At 39.6% G+C, this 27,668-nt stretch overlaps 1 protein-coding gene across 2 annotated transcripts in view; it reads right to left on the bottom strand.

Annotated features, from left to right (window-relative positions):
* The window catches only part of FMN2 (formin 2), a 310,405-nt gene that overhangs the window by 221,504 nt on the left and 61,233 nt on the right, over positions 1 to 27,668 (bottom strand). For both annotated transcript variants that reach the window (XM_060286264.1, XM_060286265.1), the window contains exon 3: positions 3,289 to 3,436. In XM_060286264.1, coding sequence (XP_060142247.1) covers positions 3,289 to 3,436 — 148 coding nt within the window. The remainder of the gene's footprint in view (positions 1 to 3,288; positions 3,437 to 27,668) is intronic.

Here is a 27,668-nt window from a genome sequence, read left to right as displayed (position 1 = left end):
TCAGTTTAATCTGTTTTCCTTTGTAATCCTCTTGTACACCTCACATACTCATAAGCTGCTCAGATCATTTTTTTGAAGCCAAGGTGGGTTACCATTCTTTCAGCCAGCATGTAAACAGATATTTTAAGATTTCTACACAAAAAGCTTGTCGTGTTTCTAACAGCTCTCCTTCCATATTTTCCTCCAGGATTTTTTGTGTCCAGAACTGCCTTTCTAAAATAAGTCCTCCATTCACTCTCTTGATCATTCACATTTTTAAAGGAAGATAAGGGCCTTGATTTTCCAAAGACACACCAAGAATGATCAAGTCTCTGTTCACACCTAGACATCTTGACCCTGTTCTTCACACATTCAAAACTAAAGTTAATTCTCTCTTTGTGTAAATCTATCGAATAACTTTTGAAGCTTGGTAGTGAGCCCCTAAAATGGTCCTCAAGCTGTTTCAGCACACCGCCTTCCATCAGATACTTGCATTCATATGCTGAGTAGATATTTTATTTATTTTTATCTTTTTCAACAAAAGGTCTTCATTTTTTCACTCAAATATTTAAGTATATAATAGGCGTCCAAAGGTCTTGAAACGTCAGGAGTCTACACAAAAGACAGATATGTAGAGACAGAAAAATTACATATCTAAATAATCCACATGATAGAGATATGAATAAAATGCCACGGGGCTCTAGAAGAAAGAACCACTGTGGCAGGGAGGTGGGTTGTATCAATTAAGTAAAGGAAAATGAAGAGAGTAAAGAGAAAGAGAAAACAAGGTAAGTAAAAAGTTTTCTTCTTATTACAATTTCCGCCACAAACTTCTGGAGCAAGCACACTGCTTCCCAACTTCCCTTCCAGCCTTGTCCTTCCAGGAAACATTCTACAGACTTCAGACAGTCAGGCTCCACTGTGGAGGCAATGTAGACAGGCTGCAGGGAACAGGCTGGGAGCCGAAGATTCCCAGGAATCCACAGCCCTCGAGGCTTCACCGCAGCCTCTGCACTCAGACTCACATAGCAGAGGGTCCGTTTCTACATCAATAGGTGAAGGTGGAGAAAAACCCGTTTCACAAAATGGATCATGGAAAAACAAAAGTGAGTTTTCCGAGAAAGGCAGCACCACGAATCTGAATTAGCCAGACATGTGGAGTAGTAACCAGTGTGGAGAAGAGCCGAAAGGGGAAAAAAAAGAAAAACCAAGTTGGCAATTTTTTAAGACGGAACCACAAGTCTTTCTTCTTCAAAAAGAAAAAAAGTCATTGAGCTCTTTAAGTCAAAACTGAAAGGGACCAGATGCTGCAAACAGTGATTTTAGCCGTGACACCCTTGCACCAACCACAGTCACGTGCACTGGAAATAGTTTATCACTTTTAATAATCACATTATCGAAGACTACAATTCACACCTATTTTTTTTAAAACAGTAGACTCGATGCACAGTTTTTACTACATTATCTACATTCTCACTCTTACAACTGACTGCTTGCCTACGACAGGGAAGGTGAATGCCCCAGAATGAGAATGCCCCATGGATTCACAGCAAGAAAAGTTTAGAAGGGCCATTAGACAATTTGGACAAAACACCTGTTGGGCTGTTTCGTTTAAAACAGATCAATTGGAGAAAAACAAGTCACTACATTAAACTATTTTCTACTTACCTCCATCATCCTCTTCAAGAAGGCATATTTTAAAAGGAGACAAGTTGTTATATTAAAAATTGCTGCTCTGGCATTTTGCAAGCTACATCAAATAATGAAGAAAAAACTAGGTTACAAACTTCCTGACATCAATTCCGACTATCATCTCCTACCAAACTAAAATTCAGATGATCACTAATTAACTTTCCACCTAGTGTTCCTCCAGTATACAATAAAATCAGTAACATAAAATGTTTCAGTTAAAATTGAGAGAAGTAGACACACTAGGGAAGAAAAAAATGAAAACATCATCTTAATCAATGATGTAAAACACAAGATATGAACAACTGTTAAAATAACTCATTGAAATTGACCGATTCTACTATATCTACACTTAGTTATTTCCTAACCAGTAAGTAATTTTTAACATAAACAAATAAAATAGTGTATTTAATGGGATCATTATTTTAGTTATATGCTTTTCCTTTTAAAACTAAATTTGCTTTTATGTGCTTGTTTTTTTCATGTGTTATTATGTCAGCACCCCCTCGTCTCTGAAGGTCTACCTTGGCCCTTGATCAACTGTTCTCTGCACCACAGGAAACTCAGAGCCCTACACAGAACACATGTCCTACATTGCATCTCTTGTATGTGGTTCATTTCAGGGAGTATAGTCCACCAAGTAAACACTAAGCAGTGTTTCAAAAGCATCAGACAGTGAAAGGGGGACATGCAGCATTAGGTGTGGGCCCCCATTAAGTGCCTCAGTGCAAAGAAGAAACAGGTAAATGCATCGCTCCAGGACTGGGAGAAAAACAGAGGTTATAAGCACTAGGCCCCTCTGCATACCTTTGGGCAGGAGCCTAGAATAAAGTCCCTGACAGTGTGGGTCATTGTTGGCTTTAAAGGGAGCTCATGAGTTAGATAATGATAAACAACCAAATTCCATAAAAACATTGTTACAAAAATAGGATTCTTAATTCAATACAATAAATACAAAGTGCTTTCCTAGCTTCAGGCTCCATATAAAGCTGACATTAATCTCATGTTACCTTCAAAATACTTCAAAAATAACACAAAATATTTTAGGATGACACAAGAGACAAAGAGAAAAAAAACCAAAAGGAAATATTTTTTAGAAAAATATTACATCTGAACACTGAACAATTTTTTTAATTACTTAAAATTTAGATTTAGTAAAACATGTTTCTCTATTTTGCCTCTGTCAGTTATCTCTGAAGGCAAAGAAAAAAACGAAGAAAAGTTCAAAGAAAGCAGTAAGGGAAGAGACAGGGGAAAGAGGTACGGTGGCCACCACCCTTGAAGCCAGTAGGCAGAAAGTTCTTACGAGCTCTCAGCCCATGCGGAGTGTGCAGCTTCCCCCGGGTGGTGGCCACAGCAGGACCCCGAAGCAGTGGTTCTCGGACTTTATATACACTGTGGTAACTGGACAACCCAGGGTCCCGTTCCCCAGAACTCAGCAGCCTTGAAGATGGGGCATAAGAATTTTCAATTTAACAAGCTTCCCGGTGATTTAGCTTGAGATATATGCAGATTATAATCTAAGAAATACTTGAAGGGAAACCCAGACTCAATACCCAGTAGGTACTGCACAGTTATTCGATGTTACTTTCAGAATATTCACTCTTCCCGGGGCCCTACCTGTGTCAGCATCCTTGGGCCTGTGTTCTTCATCAGGAGGTTTAGATGGTGGCCAAGCAGCTGGGACTCTCCTGGGAAACTGCCCTTCTATATAATCCAGTGAGTGTGTAGGTTGACTAACTGCAGCCCAGGTGTAAAGTTGATCTTGCTATATTTCAAAAAAAAAAATAATAAGCTATTTTAATTCAATCATGAAAAAATGGAGTCTTCTTGATTGATATTTGCAACATCATTTCTATCATAAACATACGTGTGGTGTGCATATATATACATGCAAACATCCATAAAACATTAAACAGCATTTTATACAAGTCAGTGTAGATTCATCACATAAATATTCCTTCTCACGGTCTTTTCATTTTCATAACCATACCTGTTGCAAATTCTATTCTACGGTAAGATTTAAGTCTCTGTCTTTGGGGGTAGGAGGCCATGTGGGCCTACATGTAATTACAAGGTCAGAAAACCCACTCAATCACAGAGCCCCCTGATGAGGCATCTTCAATGCACTGGAATACGATGTCCCTTTGAAATCTGTTTAAACACTTGTGGCAAGGTCAGAGAACAGGCAGTGCTGGGCATGAAGGACCATAACAGCTTCCTCACCTTCAAGAGTAGGAAGCCCAGGAAACTGATTATCATGGTTCCAGGTTGGGGACTGTTTGGGAGACAAACTATGAAAAAAAAAAGGTAAATGAACCTGCCAAGAAAAAAAGAACTGGGCAGGGATCTGGCAAAGAAAGCTCTTCCCAGCTGCAGACCAACAGAATCCAGACAGAATGAGAAGCAGGCTCATAACTACACCTCGTGCCAGGAAGCCAAGTGGGAACCTCACAAAAGACGCCACACCAAGGCCCGTGAACACCTTGCGAAACTGCCCGCTAGGATTTCAGGGTCACAGCTGCTTCAGGACACAGGCTTGCAATGTACACAAGCCCTGGGTTCTCTTCGTGACGTCTTCCTTCCTTACAGGTATATTTCCCTAAACCTTTTGATCAACATAAAAAGTAAAGCCGAGAGAATAACAAAAAACATGCTGTAACCACCATGCTGAAATTGTGAACTTGAGTGAATGGATGGAGAGGCACTGATATTTCTGTAATTTGTTTAACAAGTTAATTTAAGAACTTCATAAAATATTCTTCAGTGTCAACAGTAAAATACAATGTATAGATCATTTAGTTTAAACTTCACCTTTAGGGACAGTCACTGGCCCTAACTGAGAACTCAGATTCCTGGGTCAGTGGTATTGAATTGGAAGGGTCCCGATGCAGACCTGGCCAGCATTTCAGCCAGTCACATCTTTCAAGTATTCATACCTTGACTGACACCAGAGACTTTGCTATTTGGCCTACTGAATATTAAAAGTAGCTTTTCCAGCACTGTTGACAATAGCCAAATCATGGAAACAACCTAAATGTCCATCAACGGATGAATGGATAAAGAAGATGTGGTACATATATACAATGGAATATTACTCAGCCATAAAAAGCAACGAAATAATGCCATTTGCAGCAACAAGGACAGACCTAGAGATTATCATACTAAGTGAAGAAAGTCAGAAAGATAAAGACAAATATCATATATCACTTATATGTGGAATCTAAATCTAAATGAACTTATCTATGAAACAGAAACAGACTCATAGACAAAGAGAACACACTTGTGGTTGCCAAGGGGGAGGGGAGTGGGAGAGGGATGGATTGGGAGTTTGGGGTTGGTAGATGCAAACTATTACATTTAGAATGGATAAACAACAAGGTCCTACTGTATAGCACAGGGAACTATACTGAATATCCTGTGATAAACTATAATGGAAACTAATATAAAAAAAAAGTCTATATGTGTATAACTGACTCACATTGCTGTACAGCAGAGATGGGCACAACACTGTAAATCAACAATACTTTAGTTAAAAAAAAAAGTAGCTTTTCATTGGCAAAATGAGTGGTTTAATTAGCGTGATATTAGAAATGAGCTCTCATTGGTAAAATAAAGGAATTCAATGAATATGGACCAGCAGAAACATCAGACATCATTCTTACAAGAACAAGGTAAGACATGGGCAAGGGGCGAGGTCAAGTCTCGATGCCCTGACGGTGCTGCATCCAGCGCTGGTCTAGGAAGCAACTCCCAGGCTGTCGGCAACCACTCGGCACAGAATCCTGCCGTCCTCGTGTCCATATCACCTGAACCTTCCATGTAAGGAGCAGTCAAGCACTCGCTGACAGGGGAGCAAGAGGTATGTTTCCTAAAAGGGGAACTCTGACTTAGCGTCACCATCCTAATAGTAAACCCACTCAGCCTTGGACTTCATCTGCTCCATATAAAAGAGGCAGCACCAGCAGCTAGGGGGACAAATGTTTGCACTCAGGATTTCATCGCTCACTGAAAAACGAAGCTTGCTACAAGCACTCTGCAAATGCCAGAACAGCCCGGCCAGTCCTTCAGTCTTTCAGCCCCACCCCAGGACTGGAATACATTACAGCTCTGTGATGACAAAACCTCTCCTTCATCGTGTGGCTCCACGAGGAGAGAAGAAGCAAACACAAAGCTCTTGCATGGCTCTTTAACATCTACAGAATCAGATGTCAACTCTTTGACCTGTCATTTAAGTTTTTCTATATTCCTCCCATTCATCCTCCCAGATTCATCTCCCCGCATTTCCTAAATCAAGCTCCACTCCACTAGAAGGTCCCACTTAGCCTCCCCACCCATGGAATCTAACCGATGATTAAGTCTAGCTGGGGTATGCCCTCCCCACTCCCAAGTCACAGCTCCGACAGGACGCCGGCCACCCCTTATGTTGACAGCTACCAGCACGTGATCCAGATCAGTGACCGAACACGGTCTTGAATGTAGCTCGTCACCCCTCAACTGCCTGAACTCCTTCAGCACATGAGATGTGTACACAAGTTCTGTAAATCTCCCCAAGCACTTGAGAATATGAAGACGACTCCATAAAAGCCACTTAATGTCTACTGAATTAACGAATTTGTCAGATAAAAGGAGAAAACAAAAGAGATGGTTTGTCAACATGAGCAGCAGCTGGAGCTAGGGATCTCATTGTCTTCATTTGCTTATTAACAAGGTACCAGAAGGGTATTTCGTGTGCATCAAATGGAAAACAAAGGTATCAAGTGATCCATTATATCTAAACCTATTCACAACTATACCATATAAAGAAACATATGGAGCAGATAAAACTCCTAGGATATAATCACTGCTGTACCCCAGACAAATCTCTTAACTTTATGAGGCCTCAGTGTTCTCACCAGTAATTCAGGAAAACTGCCTGCTCTTGTCTTTTTCGCAGGACTGGAGTGAGACGGGTGCAAACACTATGTGGAAAGAGCTTTGAAAACCACATGGTGTGATTCAAGTATAAGCACCACGACTACTACTTGTTTTGATTTTTTTAATCTATGTTTCATTAGAATAATCACACATTTCCTGTATTTTAAAAAGTCCTTTTAGAGGAATTAAATATTGTCATCAAATGTACACACCACCATGTGGTTGTTGAACCAGCACGAAATCTTTGCTATATTTTGAGAATCTAGGTGAGCAAAGTGTAGTCGGCAAAGTTCCCTTGGCATTTGTGCTGATTGTCACTAAGTTTTGAATTCAATTAACAACCGCCCTGTGGCATTTCCTCAACCATCCACCCATGTCTTTTTCTCTGTTGTATTTCTGTTTAACCTTTCAGACATGTATGTGTTATTTTCCCAAGTAGAATATGCAAGCTTCCTGCCACCAGTCACCAACCACATCCTATACCCCTTTGTTTTCCGCTGGTTTTATTCTGTATACATAACAGACACAATGAGTATTAAGGAATTGGAAGAGTCAAGATCAATAAAAGTGTCTTTTAACAAATTACACCATAGTTTTATATGAGTTAAAACAGGAACACTTTTCCCTGACACTACTCCACCGCCTTAAATTCTTAAAGTCTGTTTTTATTTTTGTTGAACTGGATCATTCATTCCTATTAAAGAAAACAAATACATGCTTTCAACCTTAGGCAGATCAGAATATGTAAAATCACAACCTGAAAGTGGCATAAACAGGCCACAACCTAGTGATCCCAAAAAAGAAAACAGTTTCTTTCAGCAGATATTTCCCCATCTTTTAACTGGCCTATAAATGATGACCCCCCAAATAATTCAGAGCTGCAATTCACAAAGAGTTTATTTTAGAGGGCCCACTAGAAAATTGTAGCAACTGAAGTGAGGCGTTCTAAGAGTGCTTTGTTGAAACTGCTGTAGTCAAGATGAGGATTTGGTTGTCACCTTATGATAATATTTACTAACGTTTCTGTTAACCGTGCCTTCGCTCTGTGCATGGGGGAGGATCTAGATTACTCCCTGAGAGGTGTGGCCACCCTTCCTATGACACTCCTAGGACGTGTCAGTGCGTGGCCATGGGCTGCCCTGCATGTGGGAACAATCCTAGTCTGGGCTCTTCACCTCCTCAGGTCTCAGCACTGCCTCAGCTCCACTGTCTGTCTTTCAAGGCCAAAAGGTCTATTTGAGTGGTAAATACAGTCCGTGTATCCCAGACATCCCAGCAAGTGCATTCTCCTAACAAACATCGAAAGTTCGACTGAGGGCAACAAAAGTAGAAAATTGCCACAAAGTACGGCACACGACCATTTCTTTACATGCACGCTATTCATCCCTGGAGTACAGAGAAAAATCTGTGTCAGGCCAGCAGACGGCTCTCAGCCTGCACCTGGTCACACTAGCCTCAAGAACTGCTCCAGCCAGCTGAGCCTGGGCGTGACCACTAAGAACAATACAGCAGGCCCTCAGAGAGTACACTGGAGGGTGTGTCCACCCCCTTCCATAGCACTCTCAGGAGAAGGGTTCTGAGGATCAAAGGTCTCATCTTGGAACTTTGGAGCTTCATTTGAGGAATTAAATACCTGGATGGTACTGAGTTTATTTGTTCTTTGTTAATGCCATGGACGCGATGTGTTTTTTGTTCTGGCTATTGGAAAATCTGAAATAGGTATATGGCCCACATGCCACGTGTTTTCCAGTTCCAGAATGTATGCTTCTGATTAGCCTCATTCCTACCTCCATTTACGTTCCCCCTCGCAGCTTAGTTTTGTCTTTTTTTTTTTCTTTTGTGCACTCATGGCTGAATTTTACTATTTTACCATATCTTACTTTTCTTACTAATCATTGTAAATACTATTTGGAATAAGGTGGTGATGAACACATTATTAATGTTAGGGGATTGGTGGAAAATCCATTTATCTGCTTTAACTCATTTGAACATTTTGTGACTGGAAGGATAAAACAGTAGATGCACTGAGAGTAGACTGAACTGTACTCACAGTATTTTGGTTTGCATTGATCATTTAATCGTTAAAAAACAACAGCAAACTATACAGAGTCGTTTTGAAAAAGGGGAGATAAAAAACAATAAATAATCAATACTATACACAACAGCATCCACTGGGTGTAATATTTTCTAATCCTTCTTTTAATATATTCTACAGCTGTAATCATACTGCACATGATTTCATACTAACATAGTGTAGACTTTTTAAACTACTGCATCATTTTCAAACTGATAATTTACATTTTTGCCACAATCATGACACAGTTAATATTATACTGTAGCCATTTAATCAGCTCTTGACAGAACATGTGAATGTGACTTCCCAAAGCACCCCTGGTTCATAATTAAATAAGAAATTACAACCCTGGAAGAGGACACTGACCCTTGAACAATGTGGGTTTGAATTGAGAGGGTGCACTTACATGGGGTTATAAATACTGCCATGCTCCATGGTCTGTGTCTGATTGAATCTGCAGATAGACAGGAACCACAGATATGGGGCCGGGAAGATCCCACATGCCACAGAGCAGCTGGGCCCGTGAGCCATGGCCGCTGAGCCTGCGCGTCTGGAGCCTGTCCTCCGCAACGGGAGAGGCCACAACAGTGAGAGGCCCGCGTACCGCAAAAAAAAAAAAAGAAGACCTAAATAGACATTTCTCCAAAGAAGACATATAGATGGCCAATGGGCACATGAAAAGATGCTCCACATCACTAATCATTAGAGAAATGCAAATCAAAACTACAATGAGGTACCACCTCACACCAGTCAGAATGGCCATCATCAGAAAGTCTGCAAATAACAAATGCTGGAGAAGGTGTGGAGAAAAGGGAAACCTCCTGCACTCTTGATGGGAATGTAAGTTGTGCAGCCACTTTGGAGAACAGTATGGAGGTTCCTTAAAAAACTACAAACAGAATTATCATATGATCCTGCAATCCCATTCCTGAACATATATCCGGAGAAAACTCTAATTCAAAAAGATACATGCACTCCTATGTTCAGAGCAGCACTATTTACAACAGCCAAGAAATGGAAGCAACCTAAGTGTCCATCAACAGATGAATGGATAAAGAAGATGTGGTAATATATACAATGGAATATTATTCAGCCATAAAAAGGAATGAAATAATGCTGTTTGCAGCAACATCAATGAACCTACAGATGATCATACTAAGTGAAGTAAGTCAGAAAGACAAATATCATATGATGTCACTTTTATATGGAATCTAAAAAATGATAAAAATGAACTTATTTACAAAACAGAAACGACTCACAGACATAGAAGGCCGACGTACAGTTACTACGCGGTGGGAGGGATAAATTAAATTTTGGGGGTAAACAGATACACACTACTGTAATACACAGTACTATATATATAGATAAACAACAAGAACATACTGTATAGCACAGGGAATCAAATTCAATATTCTGTAATAACCTGTAATGTAAAAGAATCTTAAGAAGAATATACACATGTGTGTATATAAAACACGTTGCTGTATACTAGAAATTAACACAACACTGTAAATCAACTATACTTCAATTAAAAATTCATTAATTTTTAAGAAATTAAAATATTGATCCCTTTGGAACCAGCAATTCTACTTATATAAGTTTTCCCTAAGGGTAAAATAAATCAGTAATGTGTAAAAAATATTTATATACTACTATATATTTATTTCAGTGTTATTTATGTTTAAAAAAGAGAGAGACATCTACGCGTGGAACAACTCCTACGGAGCACCTACTGAACGCTGGCAGAAGACCTCAGACCTCCCAAAAGGCAAGGAACCCCCCACGTACCTGGTTAGGTCAAAAGAAAAAAATAAACAGAGACAAAAGGATAGGGACGGGTCCTGCACCAGCGGGAGGGAGCTGTGAAGGAGGAAAAGTGTCCACACACTAGGAAGCCCCTTCGCGGGCGGAGACTGCGGGTGGCGGAGTGGGGGAGTTTCGGAGCCGCGGAGAAGAGCACAGCAACAGGGGTGCGGAGGGCAAAGCGGGGAGATTCCAGCGCAGAGGATCGAGGCCGACCGGCACTCACCAGCAGAGAGGCTTGTCTGTTTGCCCGACGGGGCGGGCGAGCTGCGGCTCGGGCTTCGGTCGGATCCCAGGGGGAGGACTGAGGTTGGCGGCGTGAACACAGCCTGCAGGGCGTTACTGCACCGCAGCTAGCCGGGAGGGAGTCCAGGGAAAAGTCTGGACCTGCCGAAGAGGCAAGAGACTTTTTCTTCCCTTTGTTTCCTGGTGCACGAGGAGAGGGGATTAAGAACGCTGCTTAAGAGAGCTCCAGAGACGGGCGCGAGCCGCGGCTAAAAGTGCGGAGCCCAGAGACAGACATGAGACGCTAAGGCCGCTGCTGCCGCCACCAAGAAGCCTGTGTGCGAACACAGGTCACTATCCACACCCCCTTCCGGGGAGCCTGTGCAGCCCGCCACTACCAGGGTCCCGGGATCCAGGGACAACTCCCCCGGGAGAACGCACGGCGCGCCTCAGGCTAGCAACGTCACGCCGGCCTCTGCCGCCGCAGGCCCGACCCGCACTCCGACACCCTCCCTACCCCCCACCTCCCCGGCCTGAGTGAGCCAGAGCCTCCGAATCAGCGGCTCCTTTAACCCCGTCCTGTCTGAGCAAAGAACAGACGCCCTCCGGCAACCTACACGCACAGGCGGGGCCAAATCCAAAGCTGAGCCCCTGGGAGCTGTGAGAACAAAGAAGAGAAAGGGAAATCTCTCCCAGCAGCCTCAGAAGCAGCGGATTAAAGCTCCACAATCAACTTGATGTACCTGCATCTGTGGAATACATGAATAGACAACGAATCATCCCAAATTAATGAGCGGTGTGGATGAAAGGCTCTTGGTGCTGCAGCCAGGAGTTAGTGCTGTGCCTCTGAGGTGGGAGAGCCAACTTCAGGACACTGGTCCACAAGAGGCCTCCCAGCTGCACATAATATCAAACGGCGAAAATCTCCCAGAGATCTCCATCTCAACGCCAGCACCCAGCTTCACTCAACGACCAGCAAGCTACAGTGCTAGACACCCTATGCCAAACAACTAGCAAGACAGGAACACAACCCTACCCATTAGCAGAGAGGCTGCCCAAAATCATAATAAGTCTACAGACACCCCAAAACACATCACCAGACGTGGACCCGCCCACAAGAAAGACAAGATCCAGCCTTATCCACCAGAACACAGGCACTAGTACCCTCCACCAGGAAGCCTACACAACCCACTGAACCAACCGTAGCCACTGGGGACAGACACAAAAAACAACAGGAACTACGAACCTTCAGCCTGCAAAAAGGAGACCCCAAACACAGTAAGATAAGCAAAATGAAAAGACAGAAAAACACACAGCAGATGAAGGAGCAAGATAAAAACCCACCAGACCTAACAAATGAAGAGGAAATAGGCAGGCTACCTGAAAAAGAATTCAGAATAATGATAGTAAAGATGATCCAAAATCTTGGAAATAGAATAGACAAAATGCAAGAATCAGTTAACAAGGACCTAGAAGAACTAAAGATGAAACAAACAATGATGAACAACACAATAAATGAAATGAAAAATACTCTAGATGGGATCAATAGCAGAATAACAGAGGCAGAAGAATGGATAAGTGACCTGGAAGATAAAATAGTGGAAATAACTAATGCAGAGCAGAATAAAGAAAAAAGAATGAAAAGAACTGAGGACAGTCTCAGAGACCTCTGGGACAACATTAAACGCACCAACATTCGAATTATAGGGGTTCCAGAAGAAGAAGAGAAAAAGAAAGGGACTGAGAAAATATTTGAAGAGATTATAGTTGAAAACTTCCCTAATATGGGAAAGGAAATAGTTAATCAAGTCAAGGAAGCACAGAGAGTCCCATACAGGATAAATCCAAGGAGAAATACGCCAAGACACATATTAATCAAACTGTCAAAAATTAAATACAAAGAAAGCATATTAAAAGCAGCAAGGGAAAAACAACAAATAACACACAAGGGAATCCCCATAAGGTTAACAGCTGATCTTTCAGCAGAAACTCTGCAAGCCAGAAGGGAGTGGCAGGACATATTGAAAGTGATGAAGGAGAAAAACCTGCAACCAAGATTACTCTACCCAGCAAGGATCTCATTCCGATTTCATGGAGAAATTAAAACCTTTACAGACAAGCAAAAGCTGAGAGAGTTCAGCACCACCAAACCAGCTCTACAACAACTGCTAAAGGAACTTCTCTAGGCAAGAAACACAAAAGAAGGAAAAGACCTACAATAACGAACCCAAAACAATTAAGAAAATGGGAATGGGAACATACATATCGATAATTACCTTAAATGTAAATGCTCCCACCAAAAGACACAGATTGGCTGAATGGATACAAAAACAAGACGCATATATTTGCTGTCTACAAGAGACCCACTTCAGACCTAGAGACACATACAGACTGAAAGTAGGGGGATGGAAAAAGGTATTTCATGCAAATGGAAACCAAAATAAAGCTGGAGTAGCAATTCTCATATCAGACAAAATAGACTTTAAAATAAAGACTATCAGAAGAGACAGAGAAGAACACAACATAATGATCAAGGGATCGATCCCAGAAGAAGATATAACAATTGTAAATATTTATGCACCCAACATAGGAGCACCTCAATACATAAGGCAAATACTAACAGCCATAAAAGGGGAAATCGACAGTAACACATTCATAGTAGGGGATTTTAACACCCCACTTTCACCAATGGACAGATCATCCAAAATGAAAATAAATAAGGAAAGCACAAGCTTCAAATGATACATTAAACCAGATGGACTTAATTGATATTTATAGGACATTCCATCCAAAAACAACAGAATGCACATTTTTCTCAAGTGCTCATGGAACATTCCCCAGGATAGATCATATCTTGGGTCACAAATCAAGCCTTGGTAAATTTAACAAAATTGAAATTGTACCAAGTATCTTTTCCGACCACAACGCTATGAGACTAGATATCAATTACAGGAAAAGATCTGTAAAAAATACAAACACATGGAGGCTAAACAATACACTACTTAATAACGAAGTGATCACTGAAGAAATCAAAGAGGAAATCAAAAAATACCTAGAAACAAATGACAATGGAGACACGACGACTCAAAATCTATGGGATGCAGCAAAAGCAGTTCTAAGAGGGAAGTTTATAGCAACACAATCCTACCTTAAGAAACAGGAAACATCTCGAATAAACAACCTAACCTTGCACCTAAAGCAATTAGAGAAAGAAGAACAAAAAAACCCCCAAAGTTAGCAGAAGGAAAGAAATCATAAAAATCAGATCAGAAATAAATGAAAAAGAAATGAAGGAAACGATAGCAAAGATCAATAAAACTAAAAGCTGGTTCTTTGAAAGGATAAACAAAATTGATAAACCATTAGCCAGACTCATCAAGAAAAAAAGGGAGAAGACTGAAATCAATAGAATTAGAAATGAAAAAGGAGAAACAACAACTGACACTGCAGAAATACAAAAGATCATGAGAGATTACTACAAGCAACTCTATGCCAATAAAATGGACAACCTGGAAGAAATGGACAAATTCTTAGAAAGGCACAACCTGCTAAGACTGAATCAGGAAGAAATAGAAAATATGAACAGACCAATCACAAGCACTGAAATTGAAACTGTGATTAAAAATCTTCCAACAAGCAAAAGCCCAGGACCAGATGGCTTCACAGGCGAATTCTATCAAACATTTAGAGAAGAGCTATCACCTATCCTTCTCAACTCTTCCAAAATATAGCAGAGGGAGGAACACTCCCCAACTCATTATATGAGGCCACCATCACCTTGATACGAAAACCAGACAAGGATGTCACTAAGAAAGAAAACTACAGGCCAATATTACTGATGAACTTAGATGCAAAAATCCTCAACAAAATACTAGCAAACAGAATCCAACAGCACATTAAACGGATAATACACCATGATCAAGTGGGGTTTATTCCAGGAACGCAAGGATTCTTCAATATACACAAATCAATCAACGTGATACACCATATTCACAAATTGAAGGAGAAAAACCATATGATCATCTCAATAGATGCAGAGAAAGGTTTTGACAAAATTCAATACCCAATTATGATAAAAACCCTGAAGAAAGTAGGCATAGAGGGAACTTTCCTCAACATAATAAAGGCCATATATGACAAACCACAGCCAACATCGTCCTCAATGGTGAAAAACTGAAAGCATTTCCACTAAGATCAGGAAGAAGACAAGGTTGCCCACTCTCACCACTCTTATTCAACATAGTTTTGGAAGTTTTAGCCACAGCAATCAGAGAATAAAAGGAAATAAAAGGAATCCAAATCGGAAAAGAAGAAGTAAGGCTGTCACTATTTGCAGATGACATGATACTATACATAGAGAATCCTAAAGATGCTACCAGAAAACTACTAGAGCTAATCAATGAATTTGGTAAAGTAGCAGGATACAAAATTAATGCACAGAAATCTCTGGCATTCCTATACACTAATGATGAAAAATCTGAAAGTGAAATAAAAAAAACACTCCCATTTACCATTGCAACAAAAAGAATAAAATATCTAGGAATAAACCTACCTAAGGAGACAAAAGACCTGTATGCAGAAAATTATAAGACACTGATGAAAGAAATTAAAGATGATACAGATAGATGGAGAGATATACCATGTTCTTGGATTGGAAGAATCAACATTGTGAAAATGACTCTACTACCCAAAGCAATCTACAGATTCAATGCAATCCCTATCAAACTACAACTGGCATTTTTCACAGAACTAGAACAAAAAATTTCACAATTTGTATGGAAACACAGAAGACCCCGAATAGCTAAAGCAATCTTGAGAATGAAAAATGGAGCTGGAGGAATCAGGCTTCCTGACTTCAGACTATACTACAAAGCTACAGTAATCAAGACAGTATGGTACTGGCACAAAAACAGATATATAGATCAATGGTACAGGATAGAAAGCCCAGAGATAAACCCACGCACATATGGTCACCTTATCTTTGATAAAAGAGGCTGGAATGTACAGTGGAGAAAGGACAGCCTCTTCAATAAGTGGTGCTGGGAAAACTGGACAGGTACAGGTAAAAGTATGAGATTAGAACACTCCCTAACACCATACACAAAAATAAGCTCAAAATGGATTAAAGACCTAAATGTAAGGCCAGAAACTATCAAACTCTTAGAGGAAAACATAGGCAGGACACTCTATGACATAAATCACAGCAAGGTCCTTTTTGACCCACCTCCTAGAGAAATGGAAATAAAAACAAAAATAAACAAATGGGACCTAATGAAACTTCAAAGCTTTTGCACAGCAAAGGAAACCATAAACAAGACCAAAAGACAACCCTCAGAATCGGAGAAAATATTTGCAAATGAAGCAACTGACAAAGGATTAATCTCCAAAATTTATAAGCAGCTCATGCAGCTTAATAACAAAAAAACAAATAATCCAATCCAAAAATGGGCAGAAGACCTAAATAGACATTTCTCCAAAGAAGATATACAGACTGCCAACAAACACATGAAAGAATGCTCAACATCACTAATCATTAGAGAAATGCAAATCAAAACTACAATGAGATATCATCTCACACTGGTCAGAATGGCCATCATCAGAAACTCTAGAAACAATAAATGCTGGAGAGGGTGTGGAGAAAAGGGAACCCTCTTACAGTGTTGGTGGGAATGTAAATTGATACAGCCACTGTGGAGAACAGTATATAGGTTCCTTAAAAAACTACAAATAGAACTACCATATGACCCAGCAATCCCACTACTGGGCATATACCCTGAGAAAACCATAATTCAAAAAGAGTCATGTACCACAATGTTCATTGCAGCTCTATTTACAATAGCCCGGAGATGGAAACAACCTAAGTGTCCATCATCGGATGAATGGATAAAGATGATGTGGCACATATATACAATGGAATATTACTCAGCCATAAAAAGAAACGAAATTGAGCTATTTGTAATGAGGTGGATAGACCTAGAGTTTGTCATACAGAGTGAAGTAAGTCAGAAAGAGAGAGACAAATACCGTATGCTAACACATATATATGGAATTTAAGAAAAAGAAAAATGTCATGAAAAATGTAGGGGTGAAACAGGAATAAAGACACAGACTTACTAGAGAATGGACTTGAGCATATGGGGAGGAGGAAGGGTAAACTGTGACAAAGCGAGAGAGAGGAATGGACATATATACACTACCAAATGTAAGGTAGATAGCTAGTGGGAAGCAGCCGCATAGCACAGGGAGATCAGCTCGGTGCTTTGTGACCGCCTGGAGGGGTGCGATAGGGAGGGTGGGAGGGAGGGAGACGCAAGCGGGAAGAGATATGGGAACATATGTATATATATAACTGATTCATTCTGTTGTGAAGCTGAAACTAACATACCATTGTAAAGCAATTATACTCCAATAAAGATGTTAAAAAAAAATGAATCAGAGGAGATATGGGGATAAATATATATGTATAGCTGATTCACTTTGTTATAAAGCAGAAACTAACACATCATTGTAAAGCAATTATACTCCAATAAAGATGTTTAAAAAAAATGAATCAAAGACTTAAACATTAAGACCTGACACCATAAAACTCCTAGAAGAAAACATAGGGAGGAAGCTCCTCAGTATTAGTCTTGGCAATGATTCTATAGATATGACACCAAAATCACAGACAGGGCTTCCCTGGTGGTACAGTGGTTGAGAGTCCGCCTGCCGATGCAGGGGACACGGGTTCGTGCCCCGGTCCAGGAGGATCCCACATGCCGCAGAGCGGCTGGGCCCGTGAGCCATGGCCGCTGAGCCTGCGCATCCAGAGCCTGTGCTCCGCAACGGGAGAGGCCACAACAGTGAGAGGCCCGCGTACAGCAAAAAAAAAAAAAAAAGCACAAACAAAAGATGAAAAAAATTCAACCAGTGGGACTACAGATACAATCAACAAAACGAAAAGGCAACATACAGAATGGGAGAAAAATTTTGCAAATCATCTATCAGATAAGGGGTTAATATCCAAAATTTATAAAGAACTCATACAACTTAATAAAAAAAAAAAGTCCAATTTTTTAAATGGGCACAAGAGCTAAATACACGTTTTCCCAAAGAAGACATCCAAATGGCCAAAGGTATATGAGAAGGTGTTCAACATCACTAATCATAAGGGAAATGCAACTCAAAACCACAATGAGATAGCACCTCACACCTGTAGGAATGGTGATCATCAAGACCAACAAGAGAGAAGTGATAGTTATCATATGATATTTGTCTTTCTCTGTCTGACTAACTTCACTCAGTATGACAATCTCTAGGCCCATCCATGTTGCTGCAAATGGCATTATTTCATTCTTCTTTATGGCTCAGTAATATTCAATTGTATATATGTACCACATCTCCTTTATCCATTCCTCTGTTGATGGACACATTTACAAAACAGAAATAGAGTCACAGATGTAAAAAACAAACTTATGGTTACCAGGGGGAAAGGGGGGGAGGGATACATAGGGAGACTGGGATTGACATATACAAACTACTATATATAAAAATAGATAACTAATACGGACCTACTGTATAGAACAGGGAACCCTAGTCAATACTCTGTAATAACCTATATGGGAAAAGTCTAAAAGAGTAGATATATATATGTATAACTGATTCACTTCACTGTACAGCAGATACTAACACAACACTGTAAATCAACTATACTCCAATAAAATTTTTTTTAATTAAAAACTTTAAAAAACATTAAAGAAGAGATAAGTGTTGGAGACTCTGTGGAGAAAAGGGAACCCTCCTGCACTGCTGGTGGGAATGTAAATTGGTGCAGCCACTATGGAGAACAGTATGGAGATTCCTCAAAAAAAAAAAAAATTAGAAATAGAGCTACCATATGATCCAGCAATTCCACTTTTGGATATTTATTAGAAGAAAGTGAAAACACTGATTCAAAAAGATATATGTACTCCCATATTCACTGCAGCATTTTTTTAGCACAGTCAAGATATGGAAACAACCTAAATGTCCATCAACAGATGAATGGATAAAGAAGACGTGATCTATTTATACAATGGAATATTCAGCCATTTAAAAAAAAAGAATAAAATCTTGCCATTTAAGAAAACACTGACGGACCATTATGCTAAGGAAGTAAGTCAGACAGAGAAGGACAAATACCATATTATCTCACTTATATGTGGAATTTAAAAAAAAAAAAACAAGCTCATAGATACAGAGAACAGATGGGTAGGTACCAGAGGTGGGGGTTGAAGGGTGGGAAAAATGGGTGAAGGTGGTCAAAAGGTACAAACTTCCAGTTATAAAATAAGTGACTGTAGTTAACAGATCTTAAAAGTTCTCACCACAAGAAAAAAAGAAATCTGTAACTATGTATGCTGACAGACTTATTGTGGTGATCATTTCACAATATATACAAATATCAAAGCATTATGTTGTACACCTGAAACTAATATAATGTATTATATGTCAATTAAAACTCAATTTTAAAAAACCTTCAGGGCTTCCCTGGTGGCGCAGTGGTTGAGAGTCCACCTGCTGATGCAGGGGACGCGGGTTCATGCCCCGGTCCGGGAAGATCCCACATGCCGCGGAGCGGCTGGGCCCGTGAGCCATGGCCGCTGAGCCTGCGCGTCCGGAGCCTGTGCTCCGCAACAGGAGAGGCCACAACAGTGAGAGGCCCGCGTACCGCAAACCTTCAGAGAAAATAAAAATGATATAGGTATATATAAACAAATTTATCATGTTTGTGGATTTGAAATCTGTTATTTCACTTTTCTCCAAACTGACAGTTAAATTTAATGAAATTTTAATCAACATCTGAAGTGTGCAAGTGCGTTTTATTGGGATATGATAAACTGATTCTAAAATGTATATTCAAAAGGATCTAAAATGGCCAAGATAATATTTAAAAAATCAAAGTGGAAAGAGCTACTATTCCAGATAGCAAGACATTACAATGCAACAATAATTAAGCACTCTGACATTTGTACAAGGACACACAAATATACAGTGGAATAGAGAGCTACATAGCAGACTCTCACCCTCACAGACAGATAATAAAATATGAACTCTACCTCACAAACATACTTTCCAGGATGATTACAGATGTAAGTAGAAAAGACAAAACAACAAAGCTTCTGAAGATAACAGAAGAGGATATCTTGCTGCTTGCAGAGTAGGCAGACTTTTAAACAGAACACCCAACACACAAGCTATAGAGAAAAAGATGGATAATTGAGACTACATTAAAAGTAATCATCAGAAGACACCGTGAAGAAAGCAAAAGCTTAATTTACCAAGGGTCTGAATCCATAACTAAGAGACACTACAGCCACTAAGAAAAATACAATCAACCCATAGAAAAATGAGCAAGACACCTCAAAGGAGACATAAGAAAAAGTTATCAACCACGTTAATAATCAGAGAAAAATAAACTAAAACTGCAGTGACATAACGTTACACCTCCATCAGAATGGTTAAAGTCATACAAAAAATAAAAGAGTGACAGTACCAAAGTTGCCAAGAATGTAGAACAATGGGAATTCTCATACACTGCTGATGGAACTGTAAATTGATAGAACCACTTATGAAAACCATTTTGCCATATCTCATAAAGCTTGATACATGCATACCTACTCCTAGGTATATACCCAACAGAAATGTACAAGAATGTTCATAACAGCATTATTTGAAATCACTGCAACAATAAAACGGGTACGTTCATAAACAGCAGAGCAGCTAGGTAAAAGATGAAGTCTTCACCAGTGGGGAACCACACAAAAATGAAAACAAATGACAACTTCACTTAATGTGAGCAAAAGCAGCAGACACAGAAGAATGCGTACTGTAGGATATTTATATCAAAGTTGCAGAAGCAGGTAAAACTAAACCACAGTGTTTCAGGACTGAAACTAGGGTAGTAAAATCATTAGGAAAAGTTGGTTGTGGTTCCCATACAAGCCAACATTAGTTCCCTGTGACAGCAGGGAATGGGCGTGAGAGGAGTTTTCTGTGATGCTGTCAGTGTTTTATCTACTTATTTATTTTGCATTTCAGTAACTTTATTAAAAGCTAGATTCCTTAGTACGAAAACATAATGATAGTTGGTTAGGTTACCTACACTGATGTATTCAAAATATTGAAATATATCAGCCTTTTGAGAAAGTGAAAAGTTTATCCATAAAACATCATTTACAAAAGTGTAAGATACACTGTGGTTCTTCGGTTTATTTTCCAGGGCATATCTACCCATAACTTTATGTCAAAATTGGGTACAGCCATCCTGGATAGACCCAGGCTACACGTTGAACAAAGTAACCCCTAACGCTGTAGATCTCCTTAGATTCACTGACTTACCAGAAAATCCCGACCTCAGGAACCTCATAGTTATAAAGATGCCCACTTACTTTTAATACTTTCTTTTGGCACAGTGGGGACAATATAATTTTGTATACTCTCTTCCTTTTAAGCAAAATTGTAAATTAGAAGCAATGACAGTTTGGTTTTTCTTTAATATTTATTTATGTGGCTACGCCACGCGGGATCTTCATTGCCACGCGTGGGATCTTCATTGCAGCATGCAGGATTTTTAGCTGCGGCATGCGGGATCCAGTTCCCCAACCAGAGGACGAACCAGGGCCCCCTGCACTGCGAGCACAGAGTATTAGCCACTGGACCACCAGGGAAGTCCCAATGACAGTTTTATAAAAACAGTCCTTAGTAAAAACTTCTGGAGTGTTAAATCAGCAAGTTTTTGGAGTGATGCTAACAGTAATTTGAGTTATTAATACAATAAAAGTTAATTTCATCAGTGGGGCTAGATTAAGGCAGTAGATCTTGTATAAAAATTTTTTATCATGGATATAAACATCACCTGTTTTCTAGAAAAAATATTAAAGATAACTTAATATGCCAAAATGACTAGGTCTGTAGTTGTGCTTTATATAAAATGCCCTCAAATTGAAATGTAATGCCCCTGTATCAGTAAAGTCCACATCTCTGGATTGTCTACTACTTGCACTACAGTGTCAAGAAACCATTTTCACTGCCTACAATATTGACCCTTGTAATGCCTTAAAAGTGCCTTTGCAAAATGTTGGTTTTGATGTAAACCTCATAATTTAAAATTTGAAGTTACCATTTTTTTAACGTTTTTATGGGAGTATAATTGCTTTACAATGGTGTGTTAGTTTCTGCTTTATAACAAAGTGAATCAGTTATACATATACATGTGTTCCCACATCTCTTCCCTCTTGCGTCTCCCTCCCTCCCACCCTCCCTATCCCACCCCTACAGGCGGTCACAAAGCACCAAGATGATCTCCCTGTGCTACGCAGCTGCTTCCCACTAGCTATCTACCTTACGTTTCGTAGTGTATATATGTCCATATATACACTACCACTCTCTCATTTTGTCCCAGGTTACCCTTCCCCTTCCCCGTGACCTCAAGTCCATTCTCTAGTAGGTCTGCGTCTTTATTCCCGTCTTGCCTCTAGGTTCTTCATATCGATTTTTTTTTTTTAGATTCCATATATATATGTGTTAGCATATGGTATTTGTTTTTCTCTTTCTGACTTACTTCACTCTGTATGACAGACTCTAGGTCCATCCACCTCACTACAAATAGCTCAATTTTGTTCCTTTTTATGGTTGAGTAATATTCCATTGTATATATGTGCCACATTTTATTTATCCATTCATCTGTCGATAGACACTTAGGTTGCTTCCATGTCCTGGCTATTGTAAATAAAGCTGCAATGAACATTGCGGTACATGACTCTTTTTGAATTCTGGGTAATTCAGGGTATATGCCCAGTAGTGGGATACCACCTAAATACAATATATTGATCCAATGTAGAATGTTTTATTTCTTGACCTTGGTAGTAATTACATAGGTGATCAATCTGTGTTAAATCTTGAGCCATACATCTGTACTTTTCTATATGTAAACTGTATTTCCCATTATAAACGCTAAAAAAAAATGTTGAATCACTTTGGCACATATGTTTAAACAGACCAAATATATGTGGGTCTCTTTCTAGATACCCTGTTCTGTTCCACTGATCTCTGTCTGCATGTCTGTCCTTATGTCTGTACCACACTGTCTTAATAAACGTAGCTTTACCATCAGTCTTGTAATCACGTAGTGTTTGTAAGTCAACCCGCTTTGTTGGTCTTGTCCAGTTCTAGTTCCTCTGCACTTCAATACATATTTTAGAATCAGCTGTTAATGTCTACAAAATGCCTGCTGGGATTTTTACTGGGATTGTGTTGAATTCCTGCATTTTAATGGTGTGGTGGCAGGGCCCCCATCTACTTAGCTCTTTACATATCTTATATATATTCCATTAAATTTATCTCTACAGGGCTTCCCTGGTGGTGCAGTGATTGAGAGTCTGCCTGCCTATGCAGGGGACATGGGTTCGTGCCTCGGTCCGGGAGGATCCCACGTGCCGCGGAGCGGCTAGGCCCGTGAGCCATGGCCACTGAGCCTGCACGTCGGGAACCTGTGCTCCCCAACGTGAGAGGCCACAACAGTGAGAGGCCCACGTACCGCCAAAAAAAAAAAATTATCTCTATATATTTCATGTTTCTCATGCTATTTTTAAAAGTACTGTTTTCGCCTCATTATTTTCTAACTGTTTGTTGCTAGTATATGGAAATACAATTGATGTTCATAAGCTCACCTTAGCCTCATGAACCATTTAAATTCACATATTAGTGCTAAAGGCTATTTAATACAGTCATTGGAATTTTCTACATAAACAATCATGTCACCTGCACAGAAAGTTTTACTTCTCTCTAGTCTCTTTTTAAATAGTTCTTTTTTTTTTTAACATCTTTATTGGAGTATATTTGCTTTACAACTGTGTGTTAGTTTCTGCTTTATAACAAAGTGAATCAGCTTTACATATACATATATCCCCATATCCCCTCCCTCTTGCATCTCCCTCTCACCCTCCCAATTCTACCCCTCTAGGTGGTCACAAAGCACCTAGCTGATCTCCCTGTGCTATGTGGCTGCTTCCCACTATTTATTTTACATTTGGTAGGGTATATATGTCCATGCCACTCTCTTTGTCCCAGCTTACCCTTCCCCGTCCCCGTGTCCTCAAGTCCATTCTCTACGTCTGCGTCTTTATTCCTGTCCTGCCCCTAGTTCTTCAGAACCTTTTCTTTTTTTTTTAGATTCCATATATATGTGTTAGCATAGGGTATTTGTTTTTCTCTTTCTGACTTACTTCACTCTGTATGACAGACTTTAGGTCCACCCACCTCACTACATATAACTCAGTTTCATTTCTTTTTATGGCTAAATGTAAGGCCAGACACTATCAAACTGTTAGAGGAAAACATAGGCAGAACACTCTATGACATAAATCACAGCAAGATCCTTTTTGACCCACCTCCTAGAGAAATGGAAATAAAAACAAAAATAAACAAATGGGAACTAATGAAACTTAAAAGCTTTTGCACAGCAAAGGAAACCATAAACAAGATGAAAAGGCAACGCTCAGAATGGGAGAAAATATTTGCAAACGCAGCAACTGACAAAGGATTAATCTCCAAAATTTACAAGCAGCTCATGCAGCTCAATATCAAAAAAACCCAAAACAACCCAATCCAAAAATGAGCAGAAGACCTAAATAGACATTTCTCCAAAGAAGACATACAGATGGCCAACAAACACATGAAAGGATGCTCAACATCACTAATCATTACAGAAATGCAAATCAAACCTACAATGAGGCATCACCTCACACGAGTCAGAATGACCATCATAAAAAAACCTACAAACAATAAATGGTGGAGAGCCATTGTGGAGAAAGGGAACCCTCCTGCAGTGTTGGTGGGAATGTAAATTGATACAGCCACTATGGAAAATAGTACGGAGGTTCCTTAAAAAACTAAAAATAGAACTACCATACGACCCAGCAATCCCACTACTGGGCATATACCCTGAGAAAACCATAATTCAAAAAGAGTCATGTACCACAATGTTCATTGCAGCTCTATTTACAATAGCCAGGACATGGAAGCAACCTACGTGTCCATTGACAGAGGAATAAAGAAGATGTGGCACATATATACAATGGAGTATTACTCAGTTTGTACCTTTTGAGTACTTTCACCCGTTTTGCCCACCACCCCAGCCCTGTCTCTATTCTTTATGCTTTGTATTTCTTCCTCTTGCCTTAGTTCAGTGGCTAGAACCTCCGGGGTAGTGCTGAATAGAAGAGCAGGTGTATAAATGTGATGCAGCACGTGAGCTACTCCTACAGTAAGTGAAGTGAGCACCCTTGCCTGTTCCCATTCTTAGGTCCAAGACATTCAGTCTTTCACTATTAATCTTGCTGTCAGCTGAGGGTTCTTCTTAGGTATGACCTATCAGTGTGAAGCTATTCCCTTCTCTTCCAGTTTGCCAGGAGTTTTTGGAGGGGGGTTTGTTTGTTTGTTTTTATAAATGGGCATTAAATTTTGTCAAAGGCTTTCTCTGCGTCTACTAAGATGATCATACACTTTTCTCCTTTATGCCTTAACTGATTTTCAAATGTTCAACCAACCCTGCATTCCTCTTTATATACTGCTGGATTAAATTTGTAAATGTTTTGTTAAGGACTCTCCTGTTTATTTTCATCAGGGACACCATCTACAGTTTTCCTAGTGACTCTGTCTGGTACTGGTATCAATTTTAGTCTGATAAAGTAAGTAAAATGGTATTCACTTCTCTATTTTTTGAAAGAGGTTATGTAGGACCGGTATTATTTCTTCTTTGAAGGTTTGGGGAAATTCACCATTGAAGCCACCGCAACCCAGGGTTTTCTTTGTTTTGCTAACAAGCTTGTTGTATTGACAAAACAAAATTTTAAAGGAACAGCAAGTGCAAACTTAAAACAATGCTAAAACAGCTGTGCATGTGTATACATAAATGGATGCAAATAATTCTTATTCACTGAGATGGTTTGAAAAATTTGTAAGAGCTCAAGAGAAAATAAAAATATCCATATTGCCATGAACTTGGGCGTTTATAAATTTCCTCTCTCAGTGAGCATGTATTATTTGTAACTAGAAACAAAACCAACAAATAGCAGTCAGAGCTCTCAATAAATTAAAAGGGATCTCCTCACACTCTGTTCTGAGCCTGCAGGGATGATGTAGAGGGGCTTTCTGACTTGGCTATGAGTTTACAGCAAAGTATGTATCACTGTGAAGATTCTATTAGTTGGTTTCACTAGTCTTCCACTTCTCACACAGTCAGGTCAGAGTAACACCTGACTTTTAAGAGGGTGAGAAATACCAATTTGAACTTCACGACCAGAGAAAAACAGATGTGATGGTTCAGGTCTGTCCGATAGAGAAGACAAAGGAGTTAGAAATAAGGGCCAGGGAAAATTCATGTCGAGCCTGGAAAAATGGAGAGTATATTCCAAATGACTAGAGGTCATTTAGAAGAGGCTAATATAATACATTTCTAATGAGGCCACAGCAACTCACAGCAACCACAGCTCAAGTGTATCGAATGGAAGATGGATGTAAAGAGAAATTTCGTAAGGTGTATTTAGAAAACCACATGAAAAGTTGAACAAACAGCCCAACTTCTCAAAATTTCTTGTTGAGTCTCTGACTTCACTGTGCCACAAGAATATTCTACCAACAGTAACATAATGCAAACAATTTACATACATTCCCAGAATTAAAGGAAACAAAACAAAGCTATCAAGTTAGGGAGCAACAGTTTTTATAATGACTTTCCTTAAAGCTTTTTTGTTGGCTCCAGATAAAATAGTGTGTATAATCTTTTGTAGCACTTGAGCTAATCCCACACCAAGTAAAGACAGGGAACTGGAAATATGTAACTCCTGTTTCTGATTAATTTTACAGAGGATGTGGGTGGTCAGACTCAGTCCAAACACTTAAGAAATCAGTTGGAAAGAAAACATCACATGAGTTCTCCTTGTTGTCAGCAGTAACACGGTATGTGGCTGGGGAGTAGAGGGTATTCACATGAGGAAAAGAGTAAGACTTGAGATTCCAAAGAATGAATAACAAATACGTTACAGAACATACAAACATGGCATTATGCTCCGACCTTCAGAGATGTCAGATCTGAATTTAAACACTTAAATTACAATTCTTCCACCTGTCATTTTCTCAAATAGAGAACTTAAGAGAATCTGGATAAAAGAGGGGCTGCATTTGAGGTTCAGAAGAAAGTTACTTAATAATGAATCAGGCACAGTTACTGGACAGGTGAGCTGCTCAGCTGAGCACTGAGAAGACGGACGAAGCAGGTAGGCGGGACCTTGGAATATCCTTTTATTATAGTCGGAAGGTCAAACTTGGGCAAGGGGAAAGCAGATGGAGTTCTCTAATTTTTTAGAAGTATTTGACTTATATTTAGAAGTCCATTTCTATTTAATTTAATATCTGAATTGCTGTTTGACTATGAAGAAATAAATTCACTCAAACCTAAATGTCTCTTTCCTAATCATATATTAGGGAGGAAACATGTCTCACAGACCTTACTTGGGCACTAATAAGAATACATTTATGATATAACAGCAATAATGCTGTGAACATCACCCAGGGAGATCAATGGACTTACCCAAGGTCATTGCAAATCCAGAAAAAGAAAGTTTTCCTACCTCCAACTAAGCACATAAACTTTCCTGCAGTACACAGAGCCTATACTCTGAGACCCTGAAAAGTGATGTTTTTTTAAAAATCCAAGCTGAATACAACTTGACATTCTGGCTGGATTAAATATGTAACAAAGCTTCTAGTATTACCCAGTGGAAAGAAATTGAAAAACTAATGGAAGAGGTAGGATGCTGTAGCAATTAGCAAGATACTTTTAGAGTTTACAACGTTAATTTAAACCTTGTTCATAGTCTTAATTTTGAAAATGTTACTTAATCTCCCTGAACCTCACTTTTTCCTGGGTAAAATGAGGATAGTATGAGATATTGTTTGCAAA

Source organism: Globicephala melas, chromosome 16 (genome assembly GCF_963455315.2).
Source record: "Globicephala melas chromosome 16, mGloMel1.2, whole genome shotgun sequence".
NCBI classification, from domain to species: domain Eukaryota; kingdom Metazoa; phylum Chordata; class Mammalia; order Artiodactyla; family Delphinidae; genus Globicephala; species Globicephala melas.
The sequence above is the reverse complement of the archived record's forward strand: the minus strand, read 5'-3'. Positions and strand labels throughout refer to the sequence as shown.